Source organism: Oreochromis aureus, linkage group 3, assembly GCF_013358895.1.
Source record: "Oreochromis aureus strain Israel breed Guangdong linkage group 3, ZZ_aureus, whole genome shotgun sequence".
Classification (NCBI taxonomy): domain Eukaryota; kingdom Metazoa; phylum Chordata; class Actinopteri; order Cichliformes; family Cichlidae; genus Oreochromis; species Oreochromis aureus.
Window position 1 is genome coordinate 37,014,728 of NC_052944.1, and position 21,646 is coordinate 37,036,373.

General features: G+C 39.1%; 1 protein-coding gene across 3 annotated transcripts in view; it reads right to left on the reverse strand.

Moving 5' to 3' along the window:
* The window catches only part of arhgap36 (Rho GTPase activating protein 36), a 76,143-nt gene that overhangs the window by 25,186 nt on the left and 29,311 nt on the right, over window positions 1–21,646 (reverse strand). For 2 of the 3 annotated variants that reach the window (XM_031757393.2, XM_039610127.1), the window contains exon 2: window positions 7,633–7,789. In XM_031757393.2, the coding sequence (XP_031613253.1) occupies window positions 7,633–7,789 (157 nt within the window). Of the gene's footprint in view, window positions 1–7,632; window positions 7,790–17,788; window positions 18,704–21,646 lie in introns of those variants that run through there. The other variant, XM_031757399.2, reaches the window with a different exon arrangement.

Below are 21,646 nucleotides of genomic sequence, written 5' to 3' on the forward strand. Positions count from 1 at the left end.
GTGCATACAAAGGTATGCAGAAGAGCATCTCTGGAAATAAAACAAGGTAAACTTTGAAAGGGATGTGCTGCAGTAGCAGAGACCACAAAGTGTGTAACTCCTGTCAACTAAGAAAAGAGAACTGAGGCTAGTGAGGCAATGTTTTATCAGGCAACAAAACTCCAGCCTAAGTATTATTGCTGACCACGTTCATCCCTTTATGACCACAGTGTCCCATCTTCTGATGGCTGCTTCCAGCAGGATAACAAACCATGTCACAAAACTCAAATCATCTCAGACTGCTTTCTTGAACACAACAATGAGTTCACTGCACTCAAATGGCCTCCACAGTCACACGATCTCAAACGAATAGAGCACCTTTGGGATGTAGTGGAACAGGAGATTCGCATCATGGATGTGCAGCCCATAAATCTGCAGCAACTGTGGGATTCTGTCATGTCAATGTTTCCATGTTTCCAGCATTTTGTTGAATTAAGACAGTTCTGAAGTCCAATGCGGACCAACCCAGTACTAACAAGGAGTAACCAAGGGAAGCAGCCCGTGCTCTTATATTACAGATTATCTAAGCATCTAAAGTTTTTACTCTTTTTAATGCATAACTTTTTATATCTTGGTGCTGTATACCTGACTAGAAAATCATCATCTCAAAGATGCTCACCTGATTTAATAAATATTTAAGGATTGTAAGCACAAATCCAACTACAGGTAAAAGGCCAAGAGTTTTAAGTGTAAATAGGGCAGACTGAAATGATCCAGGGAAGCAATAAAAGGACAAAAAAACGGCAGGAAAACGAGAGGAAGTGGAGCGCGAGTTAGTTTGCAGTCCCTGCAGAGCAGCGACTCATAAAACAGGGCATGAGAATGAACTCCAGACCACACCAAATAAGAGAAAAATCTGTCACACAAGTAGCAACACATTTCACAAAGAATTCCTTGGACCCTGCCAGCAAAACTAAAAACCACACTTGTGATGCATAAAACATTCAAATACCCGCATACGGGGGCCACGCACGAAAATAAATGGAGAGTGACATATACAAACTGTACAAACACACTGGAGAAGGTTTATGGGAGCGATTTGTCTTTCAGTTCCAGCAGGATGAAGCACCCAGAGAATAAAGGGAGCGGGGACATGGAGAGAAAAGTGAGATGAAACGCGAGGAATGAAAACACGTACGGAGATGGGGAGGAAAAAGAAAAGCAACAAAAGGCGGCCCGGAGGGAGGGAGCGAGCGCAACGGGAGGTGATGCTGAGACTGTAATAGACTGGGTGGCCTGGAGAGATTACAGCCCGGGGGAGAAACCGAGGAAGAATATTCCCACACTTACTCAGAGAGCACTTTGTCTGTGAGACGGGCAGAGGAAACTGTCTCACAGGACACAAAAAATGACAGCCATTTTAACTTTTACTGATCCAATTTGGAGCTTAGAGAATCTTGGAGACTGAGATGTGTGAGAGCTGAAGGAGTCGTTTTTAAGGCAGATAAAATGAGCTTTTCTAAGCTCGTCACAATTTTTCATAGATAGCAGCAGCCTGTTTTCTTTTTCCAGATTACATGTATTAATAACTGCATTACATCACATTTAAGCATAAATACACTGTGAGCTTTTAGTTCATTTACACATGCACTTATATGGTCATTTGCTACAAATAAAACAGTCTGTTAGGTTAAATAATTGATTTACGTTCTGCTTTTCTTACACAAACCTCTCCGGTTAATTAAGTTCGTCACATCTGCTGCCGCTGCTGCTCATTACCCAAAAAGTTTACTTCATAAAGAAACAAGGAAAGCATGAGCGTGAGCTGCACAACGTCTCGCTCTCACTGGGTTTACGTATCTTGGAAGAAACTGTTTGGGTCGGTGAGTCTGCTGTTTACAACATCACTAAATCAAAGCCGGGTCTTTTTCAGGAGCTAAAGGCATTCAAAGCAGCCAAGTTTATTTCGTCCACGTGGGATATTTGTGAAGTTTATGTTGGAGCATTAAAATAACATATGCTAAGGACATCTACTATGATAGTAGTGATCACCACGGGGGGGGAAAAAAAGGCAAAAACAAGTAAGAAAGCAGACGGTATAAAGTGTATTAGTCATCTTTCCAATAACGTTACTGTTTAATTGAACCCTGACCTGATGGGACAAACACACACTGAACAAGAGAGAAGAACCAGAAGATTTCCCAAAAGCACGGAGCACGGGGAGTCTCACAGGATGTGTCATACATTAGAAACATTATCTGCTAAAAGTAGATTTTCTTGGGGCATTAATATCAAAACAAGTGTTCACTCTAAAGTGTATTTACATTGTAAGGGCATAAAACGTGACTCACAACATGGGTAACATATGTGTTACGAAGGTTCCTCACTTGTGAGACTTTGAGTAATGCGAGAAGTCAATAAATTTGTAATAGAGCATTGGACAGACTAAACAAGATCCCACTGAGCAACAATGATAACATTAGATGAGCAAAAGTCGCGTTTTACGTCATAAGATCGTTAAAAGATTACTGGACAAATTTCCATTATATTAGTGCAAAACATTGACGTAGAAGTTCACTTACAGATGCTTAATCTTATGCTAAACATAGCTAAAAATGTCCTTTTTTACAAGGGTAATCACAATATGTGTTGCCTGAAGTCAGAAGCTTCCAGGGCGTCTTCCCACTAAATTCCACCACACATACTTATTTTGGACATGTGTGAAGACCCGAAAGAGCTGCTGAAAGAAATAGACTTTGAGTTTGTTTTGGATGCCTCAGATGTTTGTCAGACATCCAGAGAGTGGACATCTAGTGAGTGACTAGACCTTCAAACAAAGCCTTGTATGTACAGATACCCAAACTTATTTGGGACTTTAGTGAACAACCAAAACACACACACATTCAATACTTTTAAAGCTGATTTAAACATCTAAAGACCTCCAACAAAAGGTCGTGAACTTCGTAGATCAGTCAAATGCAGAAAGTTTAAACATCCACAGACGTCTTGAATGTTTCTGTCCAATGCTGGGTTTCTCTCTCCTTACGTTATCACCGCTACAACCAATGGGAGAGGAAAACAAATAAAATACAACTTAGAAGGCACACTTTGAATCTGTTGAGCTGCAGCAGCAGGGATCAGCAAATTTAATGAGAAAAGAAAACTGACACCTTGCAAACTTTAAACATTTAATCCGATCATTTGGGAAAAGAAATCATACATCACATATTTGAGCATATTTATTTGTTAAGTGAATATTAACAGATGGTGCAGCTGGTGTCACCAGCTCTTCAATGCAGTATACAGACTTTATATATAAAAGATGGCCACTGCATTTCTCCTGATGAATAGAGAGATCCTGAGAGAAAATCTTATGCTGGGCATTTTCGAATCTGACAAAGCGAGGGTTAGCCATTTGGTTATCGTTAGATGTGCCTCTTCAAAAGTGTATCCTGTTTTTTCCTCTATTTCATTCTAATAGTGACCACAATTTACTAAATGAGCAAATATTTTATTAAATAAGACTTTAAACTAACAACTGGGACAGTAAACTCATTGAGAAAGTTTACTGAGTTGAAGGGCGAGGAGGCAGAGAGATGATTTCATCTATATTTCTGTGCAGCTGGATTTGTTTTGGCAACCACAGAATTTACGTTTATGGCAATTTTCAGGCAGCTACATCCATCGTTTATGTGAAGATTGAATCACAGCTAGAACATGAGGCCAGCAGGTAAAAAGGGTATTGGAGGTATCATATTATTCAAATACGCTCAAGTTAAGGCAGCTAATTTAGAAGGTCTCATGTAGTAGAACCTATAAAAACCTTGTGGGACTTTAAACAATGCAGAAAATGAGAGATTTTTTTTGTTCATGTATTCATGTGTGGATTGTAAATAGTTAAATAGTTCCTCCTATTATGTCCATAAGAAACTGGCACTGTTGTGGAGAGCTGCTCAGATAAGTGCGGCTCTTCACAACAGTCCAAGCTTCTTATGTGGCCCATTGGAAAAATGAATTCCCCACTCATGTTTTAGGTAATTTTAGGCACAAAATTAAGGTGAATTAAATTACACTTGTTTTTTTTCATTAACACAGGAATTTTGTTTACAAGAAATCTCCACAAGGCCCCGTTACAAGCCACTTTCTTGCACGCATGCATTGTGAAAAGTTGCAGAAGTGGTTGTATCCCAATTGTAAATTTTAAACTCAACGGGAATTGAAAAGCCCTTGATATAATTGAGCTCCACTGTTTATTTGAAATCTTAAGTATACCCAGCCTCAATCAGCGACGCGGTCAAAGTTGAGGAGGTCAAAGGGTTAATAACCCCGCAAGAGAACAGTAGTATGGGAGAGAGATTCTGAGTCTGAGAAAAGAGGCTTACATACCAGCTGGTCTCACAGGAGAAAAGCCACCAACAGATCCTGCTCATACAAACACACCAGTTGAACAATCAGCCAGATTTCCTCAGCATCAGCCCCAGTGATCCTCCTGACCTCACTGACCCTACCAGCCTCAATAAACACATAAGGAAACCTCCCGTTCTCCAGTCTGTGAGGTGTGTGAGGGATTTGCAGTTTATTAGTGAATCTAGCCCACTTTATTAGATGGGTTGAGTCCTTCAGAGTTCAAAGGGGTACACAAGATTTGCCAAAGGTGGAGAAAGAGTCCAACGGCAAGATGAGGAATGCAAGTAAACAGGAGCGGGGGAAAAGCATTGTGTTTTCCACTGCTGGTGTTATCAGAGATTCATCGAACATGTAGGTCTGATGTAAGACTAGGAACATCAAGCAACACCAAAGCCTGAATTTGGGGAACTCAGTGTGGTAAAAATTAATTTAAACTACATGAAAAACATTGCTATATGTCTCTTTCACCACCGCCTTTACAATTCAGTTCAGATACAGTTTGTAAAATATCAACAGTATATGTCAGTGGACAGCAGATTCCACTGAAATGTGGTTTTCTTACTCGTCCCAATTCAAGTCCATAACCCTTGATACGGTGGGCACCTTCCTCTGTAAGTATAGCCTGTCAGTCTAATGTTTACATTTGTCATGTCCATGTCTTTTTTTTCTGTCTGATGACAGCGATACTGACGGGAGTTGCTAACTTTTCTCTTGCTAAGCGCTGCTGTTAACTGTTGTTTTTCTTGCTGTTAGCTGCTTTTAGCCAGCACTGGTGAAACCTTCTCTGAAGTAGATCAAACCTTTTTGGTCTCGGATACTCACTCAAAAACTCTCATACAATGTGAGAATGTAATCAAACTTTTTTTAAGTGGGAAAGTGTGATTTTTAGGATACTCGATCCTAATGTTAGCTGGCATAATGTTAGCTAATGTTAGCTTAAAACCAGCTGTTATTGTTGGTTAGCTGGCTTCTTGTCAGCTGTCACATCTGCTGAAAAGAAGTAACTGCCACAATATCAGGAACAAATAAAAATTTTATGCGTGTTTTTGTGTGTCAATTCAGGAGAGGAAGTTTGAGTCAAGGAAGAGGATGAGGTATAAATGAGGGAGCGGAACAAAATCGCGAGAAAGAGATTATGGAATTATACATGCTCAAATGTCAAATAGTCATGTATAGTTTGGAAGAGCTAATTCATTAAATTACAAGTAACCCATAAGGTGTACTATATGTGCACCAAGTCTCTAGCCACATACTTGGTGGAACGGCAATGGCCATCTCTTTAAATGGCAACAACACACAGGCTACAACCCCTGTTAATGTGCTGACATTTGAACCTATGCTTCATCAGTCACCATTTTTAGGTGGTTACATGAAAACTAAATAGCCATATTTGGAAAACCTACACCCCTGTAAAAGCAGTGTTTATGCAACATTACTGCATAAATCGAGTGTATTAACATTCAACAATTCGTCCACAATTGTGGGAGTTCCTGCTGCAACAGGTGTCTCCCATAGCACATTTTGCCATAATGACTCACACCGGGACAGCTGCACAGGTTTAAACTCAAAAACAAAACAATACCAGCTAGACTATGACTTGGAAACAACAGTACTGGTCGGTGGTTTAAGAAGTTAATATCACCCAGCTATCTCTCATATCATCACCCCTAAAGCGGTGGGAAAAAAGACAAATCATGACCCTATCATATGCTATTTGAGATACAGAGTCAATTAACAGAAATCACGTTGCCTCCCTTTCCCCTTTCCTTATCAATCTGACACCCTGGATTCCGTTCCAGATGATCCTTAATGTCTTCCTGCTTCATGCTCATTCCTCAGATTCACAGACAGGCTGTTATGGCTCCCTTGGCAGACTGAGTTGTTGTTTTTGCTTTAGGGCAGTTCAGCCCAAGTTTCTAAAGGAGTGTGGCTCACCAAACTGGCGCCATACTCACCAGGTCATCGTGAACCTTTATTCTCAAACCTCAGGGAGACCAATCCGCCTCACCACCAAGACTGAGTAATGAAATTTAACTGCATTAAATTGGCTGCAATAGTCAGGAAATGTCACAAAAACAAAGTTGTCCTTCATCAGTTTCACCATTCTGGGAAGCTATTGTAGTGGAGTAACTTTCATGCCCTGTCCCTATGAATTGAATGGCCTGACATGGCATTTTTTTCATGTTTTTAAACCTTTACCTCCTTGCCTTCCCTATAAGGGACTGTGCCAAAATTTTAAAACTGATTTGATACTTAAATGCTATTTCAGAAATCAACAGAAACACAAAATACTCTGGCAACACTTGAACTCTGGCTATCACATGTTTATGCAAGTTATACCAAGTTTAGCTCCATTTCCAAACAATTACTTTCCCATGTGACTTAACAGCATTCTCAATTATGTGTCAGAGGAAACTGATTTTCTCTCAGATGGGTTTATTTGTTATGTTTCACAATTACTTAAGAAACTTATTTACTATTTATAGTTTAGCTTTTCTAAAGTCGGCCAATTATTGGTCAGTAAACCAATAAAATGTAAGCCGGGGTAGGGCTTGGCAGCCTGGAAACCGAAAAAGTAGAGGTTATCCTTCCATGATGGTCAAAGTAACGAAGGGTGTCTTTTAACTCAAATAATGCTCCTTTAAAAAATAAAATGGAACCAAATCCTTTTGATGCCTCAAAACCAGTAAAACCTAATACTATGAAACCAAGGTAATAACGAGGCAGATGGGACTCAGAAGGATAATCCTCAAGACTATTATATCCTCCTGAGAACCAAGGAGAAAAGAATCTTCCCATTTAACTTTTTTATGATTTCCTGCCTCTTTGGAGGCAGGAAATCATAAAAAAATCAAACACATGACATATTAATATAAAGCCCAGGATGTCCAAGTCAAAAGATATAGACTAAAATCAAATGTTGATTACAGAGGACATAAATGAATAAGCTGGTTCTTAGGATGATATGGGAGACAAAGGTTCAACTCCCATCACGCCCATTTTTGTTTAGTCCCAGACTTCATCAGTCCAAATTCTTTCAGGTAAAGATCAAATATGCATGCCTTGAACTAACCTTTTTTTTTTTTAAATCTTGAATATTTGAGCCTCCAAATCAATAAAGGTAGTATATGAGTGCTAACAATTAATGGAAGCACTTTGGAAAACATTGAGGAATCCAGTTAAGAGATCAGTTTACACTCAACCATCAGATCCTTTAGAAACACCATCTCTGTCCTTCCCCCTTACCTTTAGGGATGCTGATCTTGAAGTCCAGGTCCCTCTCCTCCAGGTGGTACAAAGCGACTTCCTGTAACCTGGCTCGCTCCAGCTCTGATAGGCTCTGGATGGGAACTGGCTGTAACCGCACGCTCTGTCCCAACATGTTGGCCCACGTGTGATCCCCCTGCAGAGAAAAGAGAAGGTTAAAGGATACAGAGGATACAGAAATCTCCACTGACATGCAATCTCTGACCATTGCCAACCAACCATCAACTACTTAAAGGCAAAAAAAATCTTCAAAAGCAAAAACAGAACATTCAGCTGTGATTAAGCACACATTTATGTGCTTTGTTTTTCTCACTGTGTAACAAGATAAAAAAGACTGTTTCTCATCAAAAATGTCAGCGTGTTCATTTGTTTTCACTAGTCTTAAGCCTGTATTTATTTTTATTCTTAGCCTTTTATTACAAAAACCTATTGTGATGCCCTTTTTGTCTGTTGACCTTGAGATCTTTGCACAGTGAAAGCTCATTAAATCTCTGCAGACACAACCTGACCTTTTAAAATAGGGGGAAATCCACAAGTTTAACACAGGAAGTCTGCATTTGTCAGAACAACAAACCAAAATTACATTGCACATTTTATACTAAGTCTTCTGTGGCTCTAGAGGAGCCTGTTTATAAGGTTTATTGGGGCCAATCTTGGTTTATAAAACTGCTTGATTAAAAAAATAACTCAACTTTAGTAATTTCAAAGAATAACCATTTCTAATTCATACAAAGAAAGAAAAAACAAAACAAAGAAAACTAGAAACATTGTGTCAAGGATTTCTATTAGTGCATCAATAAACAGAAGCACTATAAGAAGTAACCATTACCAACTGAAACTCCAGATTAGTCTGCTTTACTCATATTGATAAAATGTTATTAATCAAAAGGTGTTCTGATTTCTTTAAATCGGTCTTTGCTTAGAGCCTAGATATCCCCCTTAATTCTCTAGCAGGCAGCCAAACATCTTTGCAGTGAGCACTGGCTAAAGCTGGAAAACATTAAGATTATACAGCAGTGTACGAACAGGACCTGAAATCTGCTTTTAAAAATGAATTTTCACCACTCCTCATTTAAATATTTATCTTCTGTAAGATCATTTAAAAACACACCACACTATCAATGCCCTAGCAATCTCTCAATGATCATTTCAAGGTGAGAATTTTAAATTTTCAAGTAACTTGGAGGGATTGAGGAAACATCTAAATCAATCCCAAAGCAAGTTTTGCAGTTTTCACATTTTTGTGATTTTTTCCCTAACATTAACCTGTATTATTTAATGTAAGTAAGGCTTTTTTGTCCATTGCGGCATCAGTTTGAAGCCCAAAATATTAAAATGTTACTATCTCTGTAAGGTGGTAAGCTTGAACTGCACAGTTTAAACATAAAGTCACAGATGGTATACATTGTAATGTATCATTATACACACACTATATATTCTCATGCTCCTTAGTTTACTTGAAGGCCCGAAGTGTTTAAGAAGTACTTCTTTGCTGTGGTAAACATTTCAGTGGTCGAGACATAGTCACAGATCGTACAAGCATTAGCTGAAAGTCTTTTGAAAGCATAGTAAGCGTTAGGGCTGATCTCAGTTTCTCTTTGGAAATGTGGAGAACATTAAATTTTAACCTCAACACTGTTTACCTTCGACTAGATTCTCACCAAGCAGCAGGTAAGAGGGCAAGGAGCTAAATCACAGAGCTAATAAATAAGGATGGAGATGGAGAGTAGAAGAAGAATGGTAGAATCAAGAGATTTTAAGAGATGCTAAGAACAGGAAAAACAATATTAAGTGAATACTGAGAGGAAGCACAGGGGGGTAACGGGGGGGATGTTTGATGGAGGGATGAAGCGGCTGCAGGTTAATAAGAACCAGACAATCGCATTCCAGATCTTAAGTCTGTGCTTTACAACCCGTTCACCCTGTCAGACAAACATGTGTTTCTAATATATGCATGCTGTGTGACTGTTTTCGGAGAGCCTAAGCGTATAGGAACTGTGCAAATCAAGTAACCAGTACATCCAAACTGTACCGTGGTCTTTAGCAACTCATTGATTTACTTCTACGATCTGAGGTGACTTCAAACCACCTCTGTTTGCCACGATGCCAATGGTGTTTGTTCTGGTTCACCACATTGGGGTTAGGTTCCCCACTCTGGTTGGAGGATTGTGCCAACTTCTGTAATCTTTTAGTTTGTAAAAATTACGTCCAGATGGGGTAACTTTACATCTTTGTGCCTCAAATTCTTGTGGCGTGTGGTTAAATGAAACCGCATGGGAAGTTTGTAGGGTAACGTCTCTTTGTTAAAAACTAAAGGAGATCCGAAACATGACAAGAAGGTTCTAAGCCAAGAAGATCTAAAACCCCCACTCCTTTAGACTTTAACTATGCATTGTATTCAATAATCATTTACAGTGTTTTGGAGGAAATAATATTCTCCACAGGTGTCAGATACAATCAGCAGGAAAAAAGTAAAATATGACAAAAAATGTAAAAGAGAAGAACTTTATACTGAAAAACTATAAACTAATAGGATCATATTTAGTGACAATATGTTTCTCTGCTGATTATTCTAAAAAAAACCTGACAAACTGTTGGTCAACTCCCAAACTAAAGCTGAACTTAATGAAACTTGGTGAAAAGCTGGAACATGGTGTCAAGGTTGACCTACTCGTCGTCCACACCCTCCTCCTCCCTGACCTCCAAATTTGGATTGTTTTGTATATAAGAGTAGTTCTGTTCAGCAACACAAATCAGAAGATTAAAGGTTGTGATTACAGAGCTAATAACTGCTGTGAGATTAGTTTTAAGAGAGGACTTGTACTTTCTAATAACTCCACTGCCGTCTAAAAAAACTGGCTGCAGTTCAGGGTGTAGCAGATGGCGCTCATGAGCTAGTCCCAAATGAAATGGCCAGTAGACCCAACCCACTTTTTATTTTAGAGTCCAGAAAAAGAGCACTGATATTATGTTTATGGATTTTAATTGTTCCCATAAACACTAGCATGCTGCTAATGCATTCCAGTTGGTCTAGTAAGGTTTTACAAACATTTATAAACAACAGATCATATGAGAATTGTGGTTAAATCGCAACAGAAATGTGTACATGTGTCCAAGAAACAGCTTGTGGTGGTCAAATGTTAACCGCTATCAGGATATAGATAACAGATTAAAATTAAAGTGCCATAAAGTGGTTCGTTGTACCTGGAGGTCAAGTTCAAGGTTCGTATGATAGGTTGATATAAACATTTATGACAACTTTTTATACATAAAAATATTCAGTAATTATGCCTTCACACTTCTCACAGTTGTGTTATTTCTAGTGTCTTCTCGCTTCATGTTATCTTTTCATTTTTGTTCTCTGAAGGTCTCGCTGTGCACGATGTGAGTGTGGAAACAGATCCACGTGTGGATGATTTTCTCATGACTAAATGCAGACTGCACAGCGTGATTGGACAAAATTACTTTGCTCTTAATGCTAAACACAACCAGACAAATAGGCTGTGGTGAAAGTGAAATGATGAATGGTGAAAGCTGCCCACAAAAGAGCGCTGAGGCCTCATCCACATTTTCTAAAGCTGGTAACATGGACTCACTCAAAGCAGCAGGGTTCAGTGGAAAACAATACCACAGGCAATATGGTTTGCTGTTTGAAATGCCAAACTTTAGACATGACATTTAAGTTAAATGTCATATCTCATGAGCAGTTTTTAAACCTATACATTATGTGTATTTTCTCTCTTGCTGTGGTGGATGTTTGAATGGTCTCACCACACATTCAGGATGGATCAACATATCTCAAACTCTGCTTTCATGAACAATTTCAGTTGTGCTCAGAAGTTTAAACATAAGCTGTTCTTTTTTCAGTGTTAAATGACTGTGCAGCATACATCTTTGATTTAAATCAATAAAATAAACAAGAATTGGTGAACAAGTTTGTATTTATTTTGGATTTTCTCTACACAGGTTCAAATGTATGCATGCAGGCCCAAATACATTCACATCCCGACTAATATTTGAATAAATGTCCCTTAGCAAGTTGCACCTAAATCAAGTTTCTTATGGTTTGGCCAATACTTTGGTATTTTTGGCTTTTTGGTGGCCTTGGACTTTTCCATCGTCCCGAGTATTGGTCAATCCTATGAGTGTCAAACAAATCGTTTTTATGTTAGCAAAGAGAAGCTACCAGTTGTAGCAATCATGATCACTAATGAGAAGTATAGGCCTTGGCCTTGACAAGTTAAAATACATTGCAGGTCCTTCAGCACCACTTATTAAAAAATTTAAGTGAGTGTGTGTATTTATTTGAGCCAGTATGTATTTTAAATCAATCTCCTATGACTTGTGGTCCATAGAAAGAAAACAAATCTCATAGGAAGATGATAAAAAAAGATAAAATACACCCAAATACTTTTGCACACCAATTCTTGTTTTTCTAAAGTCAGAAAGATGTATACTCTTTCCACTGTGGAAAAAGAACAGTTCAAAGAAGTCATTAAAAACCCCAAATTACCACGACATTCATGCCCGTGATGTAAACTGCTGACCACAACTGTAAGTACTGAGATTCGTTCACTGGGAAGAAAATCTAATGGTTGCTTCTGCAAGTCATTGGTGATTTTTTTTTTGGGGGGGGGGTTTGTTTGTTTTTTTACTACGGTGGCCACTCCCATAGCTGTTAAGGTCAGTGGTCTGGAATACCATGCCAGTCTTTTTCTTCTCGACTGGACACTAGTACCAAAAACTCTAGAAACTCGTGCAGAGTGCCCGGTATTAACCCCTATTGGCAATCTCGCCTTGGGAACATCTGACTCTGTCATCCTGTGAGTCATTAAGAGTCACAGGGGGGAAGCTATGAATCATTTGTGAGACATCATGTGAGTTATTCAGCTCACGTGGGTTCAGGTGAAAGTTGAAAACCAAGTCGAGCTGCCTTAAATTCAAGCCCTTAATGCTGCCATGATCTGGATGATCATTGTGGCTAATATTACCAAAATATGCAAACTTTAGCAAGTTAATATTTTGTAATCTTCGAAGGCTACATTTTAGCATCTACCCTGTTATTACCAGCTGTGATCCCAGTATCTGCTTCCCCAGTGTTAAACAATCTCACTCTGCTTCAACCATGTTTAAAATAATTATGTTCACCAACCACAATCCAGCGTTTCTACAAATCAGTAAGTGAGTGCTGCTATTCATGACGTTCTGATTACATCAAATCGGCAATCAATGTTTCAAAAGTCCATCATTTATGGTAAAGGTTGTCAGGAATGTTTGGTAAATGTTGAGTCACTCGGCTACAGATACAATTTTATTTTCATTAATAATGTGTGGGAAATGTGCCATGTCTGGCTCTGTGCTCTTTTTCCACTTGCGATACAAAAATTTCACTGATGTAAAACTAACTAGAAATCACTGTAATCTAAACTCAAGATTATTCTACACAAAGTATTTGATCGTAGTAACTACTTTCCAATCTTTCCAATCCATTTCACCATGAAAACGAGGAGAAAAAAGATTTAAAAAGAGTATTGTTGACATAATTGACTATTAAAATAAGACTCTGTAGGTTTTCTCTTTTTGTACAATCATGAGTTTTCAATACCAGGAACCAGGAAATGAGGCATTGCAGCCACATGAAAGACAAACCACACAGGAAGGTAGCAGAAAGTGGAATACAATGACCTAAACCTCTCATTACTGATTTTAGACAGTAAAAGAAAAGCTTTTTCTTTTTTCCCCAGATGTTTACCAAAATAAACTCTGACTTCTCGCAGAACTTGAAAATGTGATGACATATAAACACATAAGAGATGAGACCTTGCGGAGCTTCAAAGAAGTAAATCAGCAGATCAAACAGGACACTGATCACTGCAATCAAGGACGTGTTGTTCAAAGCAGCACCTGCTAAAACTGGGCCCGTTTTTGAGTTTGCATTTAAAAGCAGGTCATATAACCTTGTTCTGATGCTGTGCCCCCCGTCTGATGACACAACACAGTAAGAAACATGGAGAGAGGTGAGAGCTCTCGGATGCTTTTCACTCCACCTCTGTGCTCACCTCTCCAACATGCTGCTGTTTTGTGTGTAGTCGTCTCTCCCTTGGGTGCTTCTCACCCTGCACATCATTAACCTCAGCATTTTATTCTGCCCCCCACCCACCTCCTACCTTCTTGGCCAAACTGTGCAAATGAGGCAAAGATAAATACTGCCTCTCGTTCTCATTCATTAGCAGGAGGTGAGGAGGTGGTTCATTTTTCCTGAATTACAAGAACATTTTAATTGTTTCCATTAACATAATAACATTGCTTATTTATTTGCTGAGACGACTATTGATTCCCCGTTCAACCAAACATCTGGGAATGCTTGAAAACTAGAGTGTATGTAAAACTGTAATGTAATGTGTGTTAATAAAGCTATGACAAATATACTGCAATTGGCCACAATTTTAAACCCATGCAGGGTCGAATTATCAGCCGGAAAAAGCAAGAATTATCCCTGAATCCCAAAAAACTGTTGAAGTCATTTTATTAATGATTTTTTTTTTTTTTTTGGGCTGACATACAGCAGGGATTTTCAAACTGTTCAGGTCCAAGGAAAAGTTACAGAGGAGAAAATGTTCAGGGTGGTCAATGATTCCTTAAAGACCCCCTTGTGGAGCAACAATAATATTTTTCCTTACAGAGTGACCCTGTGTAAAACAATTTTTCTTTTTTGTATTTTGCATAATATCCTGATGCTTATACTGCCAATGTGTACAAAATATGTATTTTATCAGACTTTGATTTTGTGATCAGGACAACGACATTAATAATTTTGATTAAAGGCGATAATCAAGTAAAAACATTTGATACATATGAAAAAAGATTTTTCTCGTTCTTCTTCAACTATAGACTCTAAACAACGGTGTACTCAAACCACATGATCCATACTGTGCATGAGTGCTCTCACCCCAACCGGTCGCAGCAGATGGCCCCGCCCCTCCCTGGGCCTGGTTCTGCCGGAGGTTTCTTCCTGTTAAAAGGGAGTTTTTCCTTCCCACTGTCACCAAAGTGCTTGCTCAGAGGGGGTCATATGATTGTTGGGTTTTTCCTCTGTATGTATTATTGTAGGGTCTACCTTACAATATAAAGCGCCTTGAGGCGACTGCTGTTGTGATTTGGCGCTGTATAAATAAAACTGAATTGAATTGAGTGTGCTTGACCTCCCCCTGTTGTCCTGTGTGGTTCATCTATGGTATTACTGGGTAGATTTCTCAGACCTGGTTCAGTTGTATTATTGTGGGGTCTTCACCTTAGAAATTGAACCCGCCTGAGAAAACCTAAAGCTGTAGGTGGTACCACATACTTAAGCTCAGTATGAAAAAAGGTGAGCTGTAGAGGGGTTACAGGTATTCTCAGGCACAGTAAAAGGCAACCAAGCTTGGTGTACGTACACCCTGAGAACCTCTTAATATAATGCTATTACAGTATTTTTCTCTAAATCAGGGATATATCTTGTAGAGGGGCCCTGTGCAAGCCTGACACCATTTAGTTCATACTGTGCCTTTATGGATATACAAGTTTTAAATGACCATGGAAATTGACGAACCCCCCGGACAGGTCTAAGAGGGAGTAGAAAGGAAACTGAGCTGGACCAGTTTTGAGAAGGTGTATTAGCACCAGAGAGATTTATGTAGGAGACATCTGGTGGTCATGCAAAGACATGCATGTAAGAGTACATCTGATAAACCACAGCATCAAAAAGCAAAAGTTTAGAGCATATCATAAAGAAAATGTTAAGTCAAAAAATGAGTATGAAACTCATTGGTCACAGTTGAGTTTGACTGTATTTAACTGGGAAACAACAAATGCTATACATCCATTCAGCGTCCTGTGGAGATGTGTATGGCGCTAACAACTAATAACAGCCATTCAGTCCACTGCATATATATACCAAATACCATTACAAACTGACAGGTACGGATGTATGCGAATTGCGTGTGACTGGTTGAACACACAAAGTTCTCTATAATAGCAAAAGCTATATTACTAATTTCACTCTCCTTCACGGCTGTTTGAAAATGTAGAAATCTGATACAGCTTCCTTCTTCAAATTTAAAATATCCACAAGGAAGGAGTATAGAGAACATGTTCTTTGGATGCCCAGTTCTTTAGTAAACACAGCATTTTATCTGTTCATGCTGCCCTAATGGCTTTGCCGCTTCACTGGTGAGGGACAATAAGAATCCCGTAGGCTCTCTGTAAAGCTTAAGTTATAAATAGGTCTAATATATAAACTGATCCTTTCTGTCCTAATGCTGTTATATGGAGTTTTATGAAGTAAGTGCCACAAGGGACAAGTGGATAAAGCTGGTCTACAAAATAATATAGTGTATTTAATAATTAAAATACCAAAATCCTAGTAGGAAAAGACAAAGTGACATTGGAAAGCAGATTTCCAGCTTGTTCAAAACCCCAATCTCGTTTGAAAAGAATGAAACAGTTCGTGAAAACACAAATGACTTTTTTATTTCCTCCTTTCCTTTCAGTATGTTAAACACACACACATGCAAATAATACGTGCAGTACCTTCTGTGGTTCCTTGATCCTTTCTAATGAAGGAACATTATGTTCACATTATGCAGCTCCACGTCTTGTTTTTCTTAGAATAAATAAGGAACGGCGGCTGGTCTAATTAGGATGTTGTCAAAAACCACCTCACAGAGTGAGCTTCACATACATTAGTATGCAAAGATACTTGCTTGTTCACTGACAGGAAGAGACACGCACACACACATGCGCAAACATACACACACACACGTAAACAGACAGGCAGAGCTAATAGGCCCCTTGGCAGTGCTAAAGACTTACGGCCGAGCCACAAAAACGGATCCTGCGTCGACACAGCAGTGCTATTGTGTCAGTCCTGACTGAACTGGCATGTTGCCACACACACACACACACACAAAAGACTAAACTACACTCTAGTCTTCATCCTAAAATGTCTAATTTTTTACATCATAAATGTGCTTTTCATCTGCAAAGGTAAGTCAAGTCCCCAGTAAGCAGCTGTGTAAATACATGTCCCCACAATATCAGCAAAACAAGTACACACACACACATAATTTAGAAGCGATTACACTCTAGTCTTCATCCTGTCACGTAATGTGAAATGTTTTAGATTATAAGGATGCGCTTTTCATCACCAAAAGTAGTCGAGTCCTCATAAATCTGTATGTCCCCACTGTATGAGTAATGCAAGTATACAACCACAGATAATATGTTTTTATCCCTACAGAAGACATTACACTCTGTTCTTCACTCTAAAATGTTACATTTTACATGCTTTATGTCCCCAACAATAAAGACAGGTCCCCACAGACTGAGCTTGTTATCACTTTTATGTCTCGAGTTATACAAGCAGAGAAACACTCTGGGATTTTAAGGGGCTCACACAGACTCCTTGCTGTCTGAAACTCAAAGCTTAGCCAGCAGATGAATACAAATAGAAGTGGATTCATAGGATGATGCTGAAACTTTGCTTATGCATGCACATGTTATGTGAGGTGTTATTTGCAGCATAAATAAGTGAGACTTTTAACTGACTACATTTGAAGACTTTTGTAAAAAAAAAAAGGGAAAAAAAAGTTTTTTTTCCTTGTGTTTCTCACGAGTGCCAGATTATTTCACGGTTTTCCTTTCCCCCAAAGCGTGACCTAATTTGAGGCGATTAATTAAATAAGCTTATTTACAATCTTCAAATGACTGAATTAATGGTGTTTACGAAATAATGTTCCCGCCTAATTATAGCTAATGGAGCTCCCACAACATTTGCTGTTTCTACGAACTGTTTAGGAAACATGAGAGTTTTATTTTAGGCATAATATCAGACTTTTCCGGGGAAGCACAGGAGATATTTAAGGTGTAATGAAACATCCTGTAGCTTTAGATTTTCTCTTTACATAAGCACACTGCCATGGTCTCAAAATGATCTGAATAAAATGATAAATTTAGAGAAAGTCATTAAGAAAAGACATGCATCATCACTCAGGTCTCTGACAGGTAACAGAACCACTGAAAATTTACAACAGACAGGTACAGCAGCAGATGGCAAAGTGCGCTTGCTTCAACCCTCAAACAAACACGAAGTCTGTACCTGTATTGGGGTGTCTTTCAATCAAAATGCAACAGGTGGTCCTCCAGATTTCTGAGCCTCCTTGTATCCAGACTTTGGTCAGAGAAAAAGCCGCATATCAGCTCTGAGCTGAATGAAAGTGACGACTAGGAGTTAATGCGGAAAGTGGCCGAATGGGATATACACAGAGTGTGAGAGAGAGGAGGGCACGGGGGAATGGGGAGGGCTGAGAATGAGTTAGCTTACGAGAGCAGGAGGAGGAGGAGTGGCGCATGCTGACTTGACTTTCAGGAACTGAAAACATAAACACAAGACAGAGAAAAAGAGGAGGAAACAAAAAAGGGGCAATGAAGGGAGAGGAAGAGGTGATGGAAAGAGGAAGGGAGAATGAAGAAGTGTCAGGGAACAAGGAAGGAGAGGCAATGGAGAGAAAGACGGGGCATAAATGGAAACAAGTAGTTAGAAAATGAGCAAAGGTAAGGGCAGGAGGAAGGTGTAGGAGTGGTAAATGGGGAAGAGGCTAAGGAGAGCATAGAAGAGATAGAAAAATAAGTAGAAAAGGAGTATAAGGTTAGAAGAAGAATACAGGAAACAAAATGCAGAGGACAAAAGGGAAAGTGTGAAGGGTCTTAAAAGGAGATGAAAATGAGATAGGACAGGGACACAGGAAAGAGGACAAGATATACACGGGAAATTAGAAGATAGACAAGTTAAACTGAGATATAAGAAAGAAAAATAGAAGTGATGAAAAAGGGCGTATAAGATAAAAGTGACAGGGCGGGATGGTAGAAAAAGGCGAGAGAGTGTTAATTCAGGAAACAGGAAAGGAGGCTGATAAGAAGAAATAGTTACATAAAGAGAAGAAGGGGAAAAAATAAGAAGGTGGTAAGCTGATGAAGTGGGTAAAAAAGAGGCAAGGTTTTGGAGGATGACTTGAGGAAAGGAGGTAGAGAGGAGGGACGCGGTAGATAGAGAAGAAGCGCCTGAAGGAGGGAAGTAAGTAAATGGAGGGAGGGAGGGACTGAGTAGGAGGAGGATTAAAACGACAGGATAAAAGCTCTATAAAAAGGACAGACAGGACAGCGGAGCTCAGAAGAAAAATAGAAAAGGAGTAGTCGACCAGAGGAAGAATACTACAGCATAGTACATCTACTCAAGTGTGAGCTGATCCTCTATGAGGATATTAAAAGCTGCCCGAGAACCAGATCTGACCCAGTAAAGTCAAATCCAGGGAATAACAGTTACCATGTTTCCAAGATAGTGGTCTTCCTTTTTCCCAGCTCCATCTTCTCTCCATTATTATTGCACCCGCTCTGTCCCTCTATCAGCCACAGTCCCTGCATCTAAAGACCTCTCTGTCACCTTTACCCTCCTGCCAATCCTTCTCTCTCACTGTACGCAGCAGTAGCTGAGTTTCTACCAGCCGCCTGTTGGCCAACAGCACAGGAGGCACCAAACATTTTGATGTTGAATAACTAGTGGCTGGCACTAATTTCTCAACTTCTAGTCATGGTTGAAAAATAGCAACAAAATGAACCAATGTTGCGGGCGTTACCATGACGCTGGTTTGAGGGAGTTCTTACAGAGATTATACTGTGTTTCCCAACAAAAAAAAAACGTGTTCAAGAAGGGTGTTCTACTAATAAAATAAATAAAGTTTCTTAGTCGAAAGACTGAAAAGAGAGAATTCCTGACAGGCTCCGGTAATATTAGTCTGTGTACAAGGAGTAGACATTCAGTGGATATCTGTTCACAGCCACGTACTAACCATATTAGTTGTTGCTGTTTTAGAAAAACAAAAACATATTCATTTTATTCCTTCTTTGGAATAATCTGATCTATATTTGTCACTTTGTAAGAGATTGATGTGATCTTTATTCCATGTGAAAGTAACACTGACATCCATCCTTCAACTATGACCAGTTTTGAAGGGGAGAGGACACTAGCATCTCATGTCTGCCGGATCTTTGCAACCATTTTCCCACTGGCAGCTACAAAAAAAAAAAAAAAAATCCAGATGCCACTCACAACCATTCAGCGAATAGTCGATCTTCCTTTTGTTACTTGTGGCTGCCATGTGGTTGCTAACCGGTCCCTAGGGTGCTAGCTGTCTGTTAGGGTTCACCATGGCTAATATTAACTCACTGAGCTCGACTTCTTGACCGAGTTTGTACTTTCTAGAGCATTTTAATACAGTTCCAGTTAAGGTATATACAGTTTATGTATTCAGCTTGTTAACCACAATTACTAGCTTTAACCAATATCTTACTTTTTACCACTCACAGCCAATTATGCTAACTTCTGCCTCCAAATAGCTAACATAGCAATGTCAAAAAAAGGCTAATGTCACCCTGTGAAGTTAAATAAGTAACAAACAAGAAATTCTCAGCATTTAATTTGAAATAAGAAAAATAAACAGAAAACTTGCTCTCCAGTGTCATACTAATTTGACCAACAACACTAAACTCGAGGTTTCAAAATCCATGTTCACAAACGGAGGACTTACTAGCCATGCGCTAGCTACGCAGAACCTAGGTCACCAACAGCTGGAGGGACATGCTATTCAATATGGATCCAGACCAATTAGATTTTAATGGACTTTTTTCACTCTGCGCAGGGTTTTTTTTTGTATTATTTACAGTTATTTTAATGTGTACAGCTTTTTTCTTTGCAGTAGTCACTGGAGGTACACAGATCAAAATGCATTGTAACTTACCCTCCGTGATGCCACTCAGCCTATCAAATTATTTCTACAAAGCAATGATGCGAATGTGCACATGCGTGAAAACAAAACTTAGCTGGGTGTCCAAATACATAAGTGAAAGAAAAGAGGGGGTTAAACCTGTTGTTATTTTTGTTGAGATTTTTTTTACATGTGAAGTGTAGTTATGGACAAAAAAGAAACTCAAACTTGACTTCTTTTTTTAATGAAGCACTTAACATTTATTTTATAATTTATTTTGTTGCTGAAGAGCCCTCTGGTTCATATTGAAAGTAACTAAACGCTGCTGAAATGCTACTGAATTGTACTTTCTTCCGTTTACTTGACAGCCAGTTGTTGTTGACATAAAGGCATTGATGCCACTATTAGGCCAATCAAAATATATTCTGCACTGAATTATGATGCATGTGGAACTTTAAGATATTCTCTGTTGGAGGAAATTTTCTCAAACTGTAAATTTCAATTGAATACCTAATGTAGAAGCTTCTCCCTTATTTCCAGGTATAAGGAGTGACTCATCCACCTGGAAATTTATACTCACCACAAACATATTTGACATTGAAACATTCCTAAGAATACAGTTTGGCTGTCTGGGAACATAACTTTCATAAGACATGGATGATGTACCAGGCAGTGCTGGGCAAGTAGCAACTGAACCACAACAGTCGAGTTGGGGCTTGTAATAAGGAGTCGACACCAAAATGCTTGGATACTTCCCAGTGATGCAGAACTTGTGGGCATTATCAGTTACCATCACTACTCCTTTAACCAAATATTATTACTGACCTTCCACTAAACATAAGTCTTGTTTTAAGAGCAAGAGCAAAACAGGAAGCGTCTGGCTACATTATTCGCTCTATTATAGGTTAATCTGTACTCAAATTATCAGCACCTAAAGTTCAAAAGGTAGGTATTAAATGCTATGATAACCAATAAATTGACTAAATCCTGCAAGAAGATTCCATCATGCTATCCAGATTCCTCCTAATAGCTGTGAGGAGGCCAGTGTGCGAACAGCCGTGAAAACACACATGAAAACACGTGTGGAAAATGACCATCGGGACTCCCATTTGTGAGGCCCAAGTAACAGCAGCTAAACCACTTGACACTTCTGACCCCTAAAGGTCAACAGTGGCAAGAGGTCAGATTTAATGAGC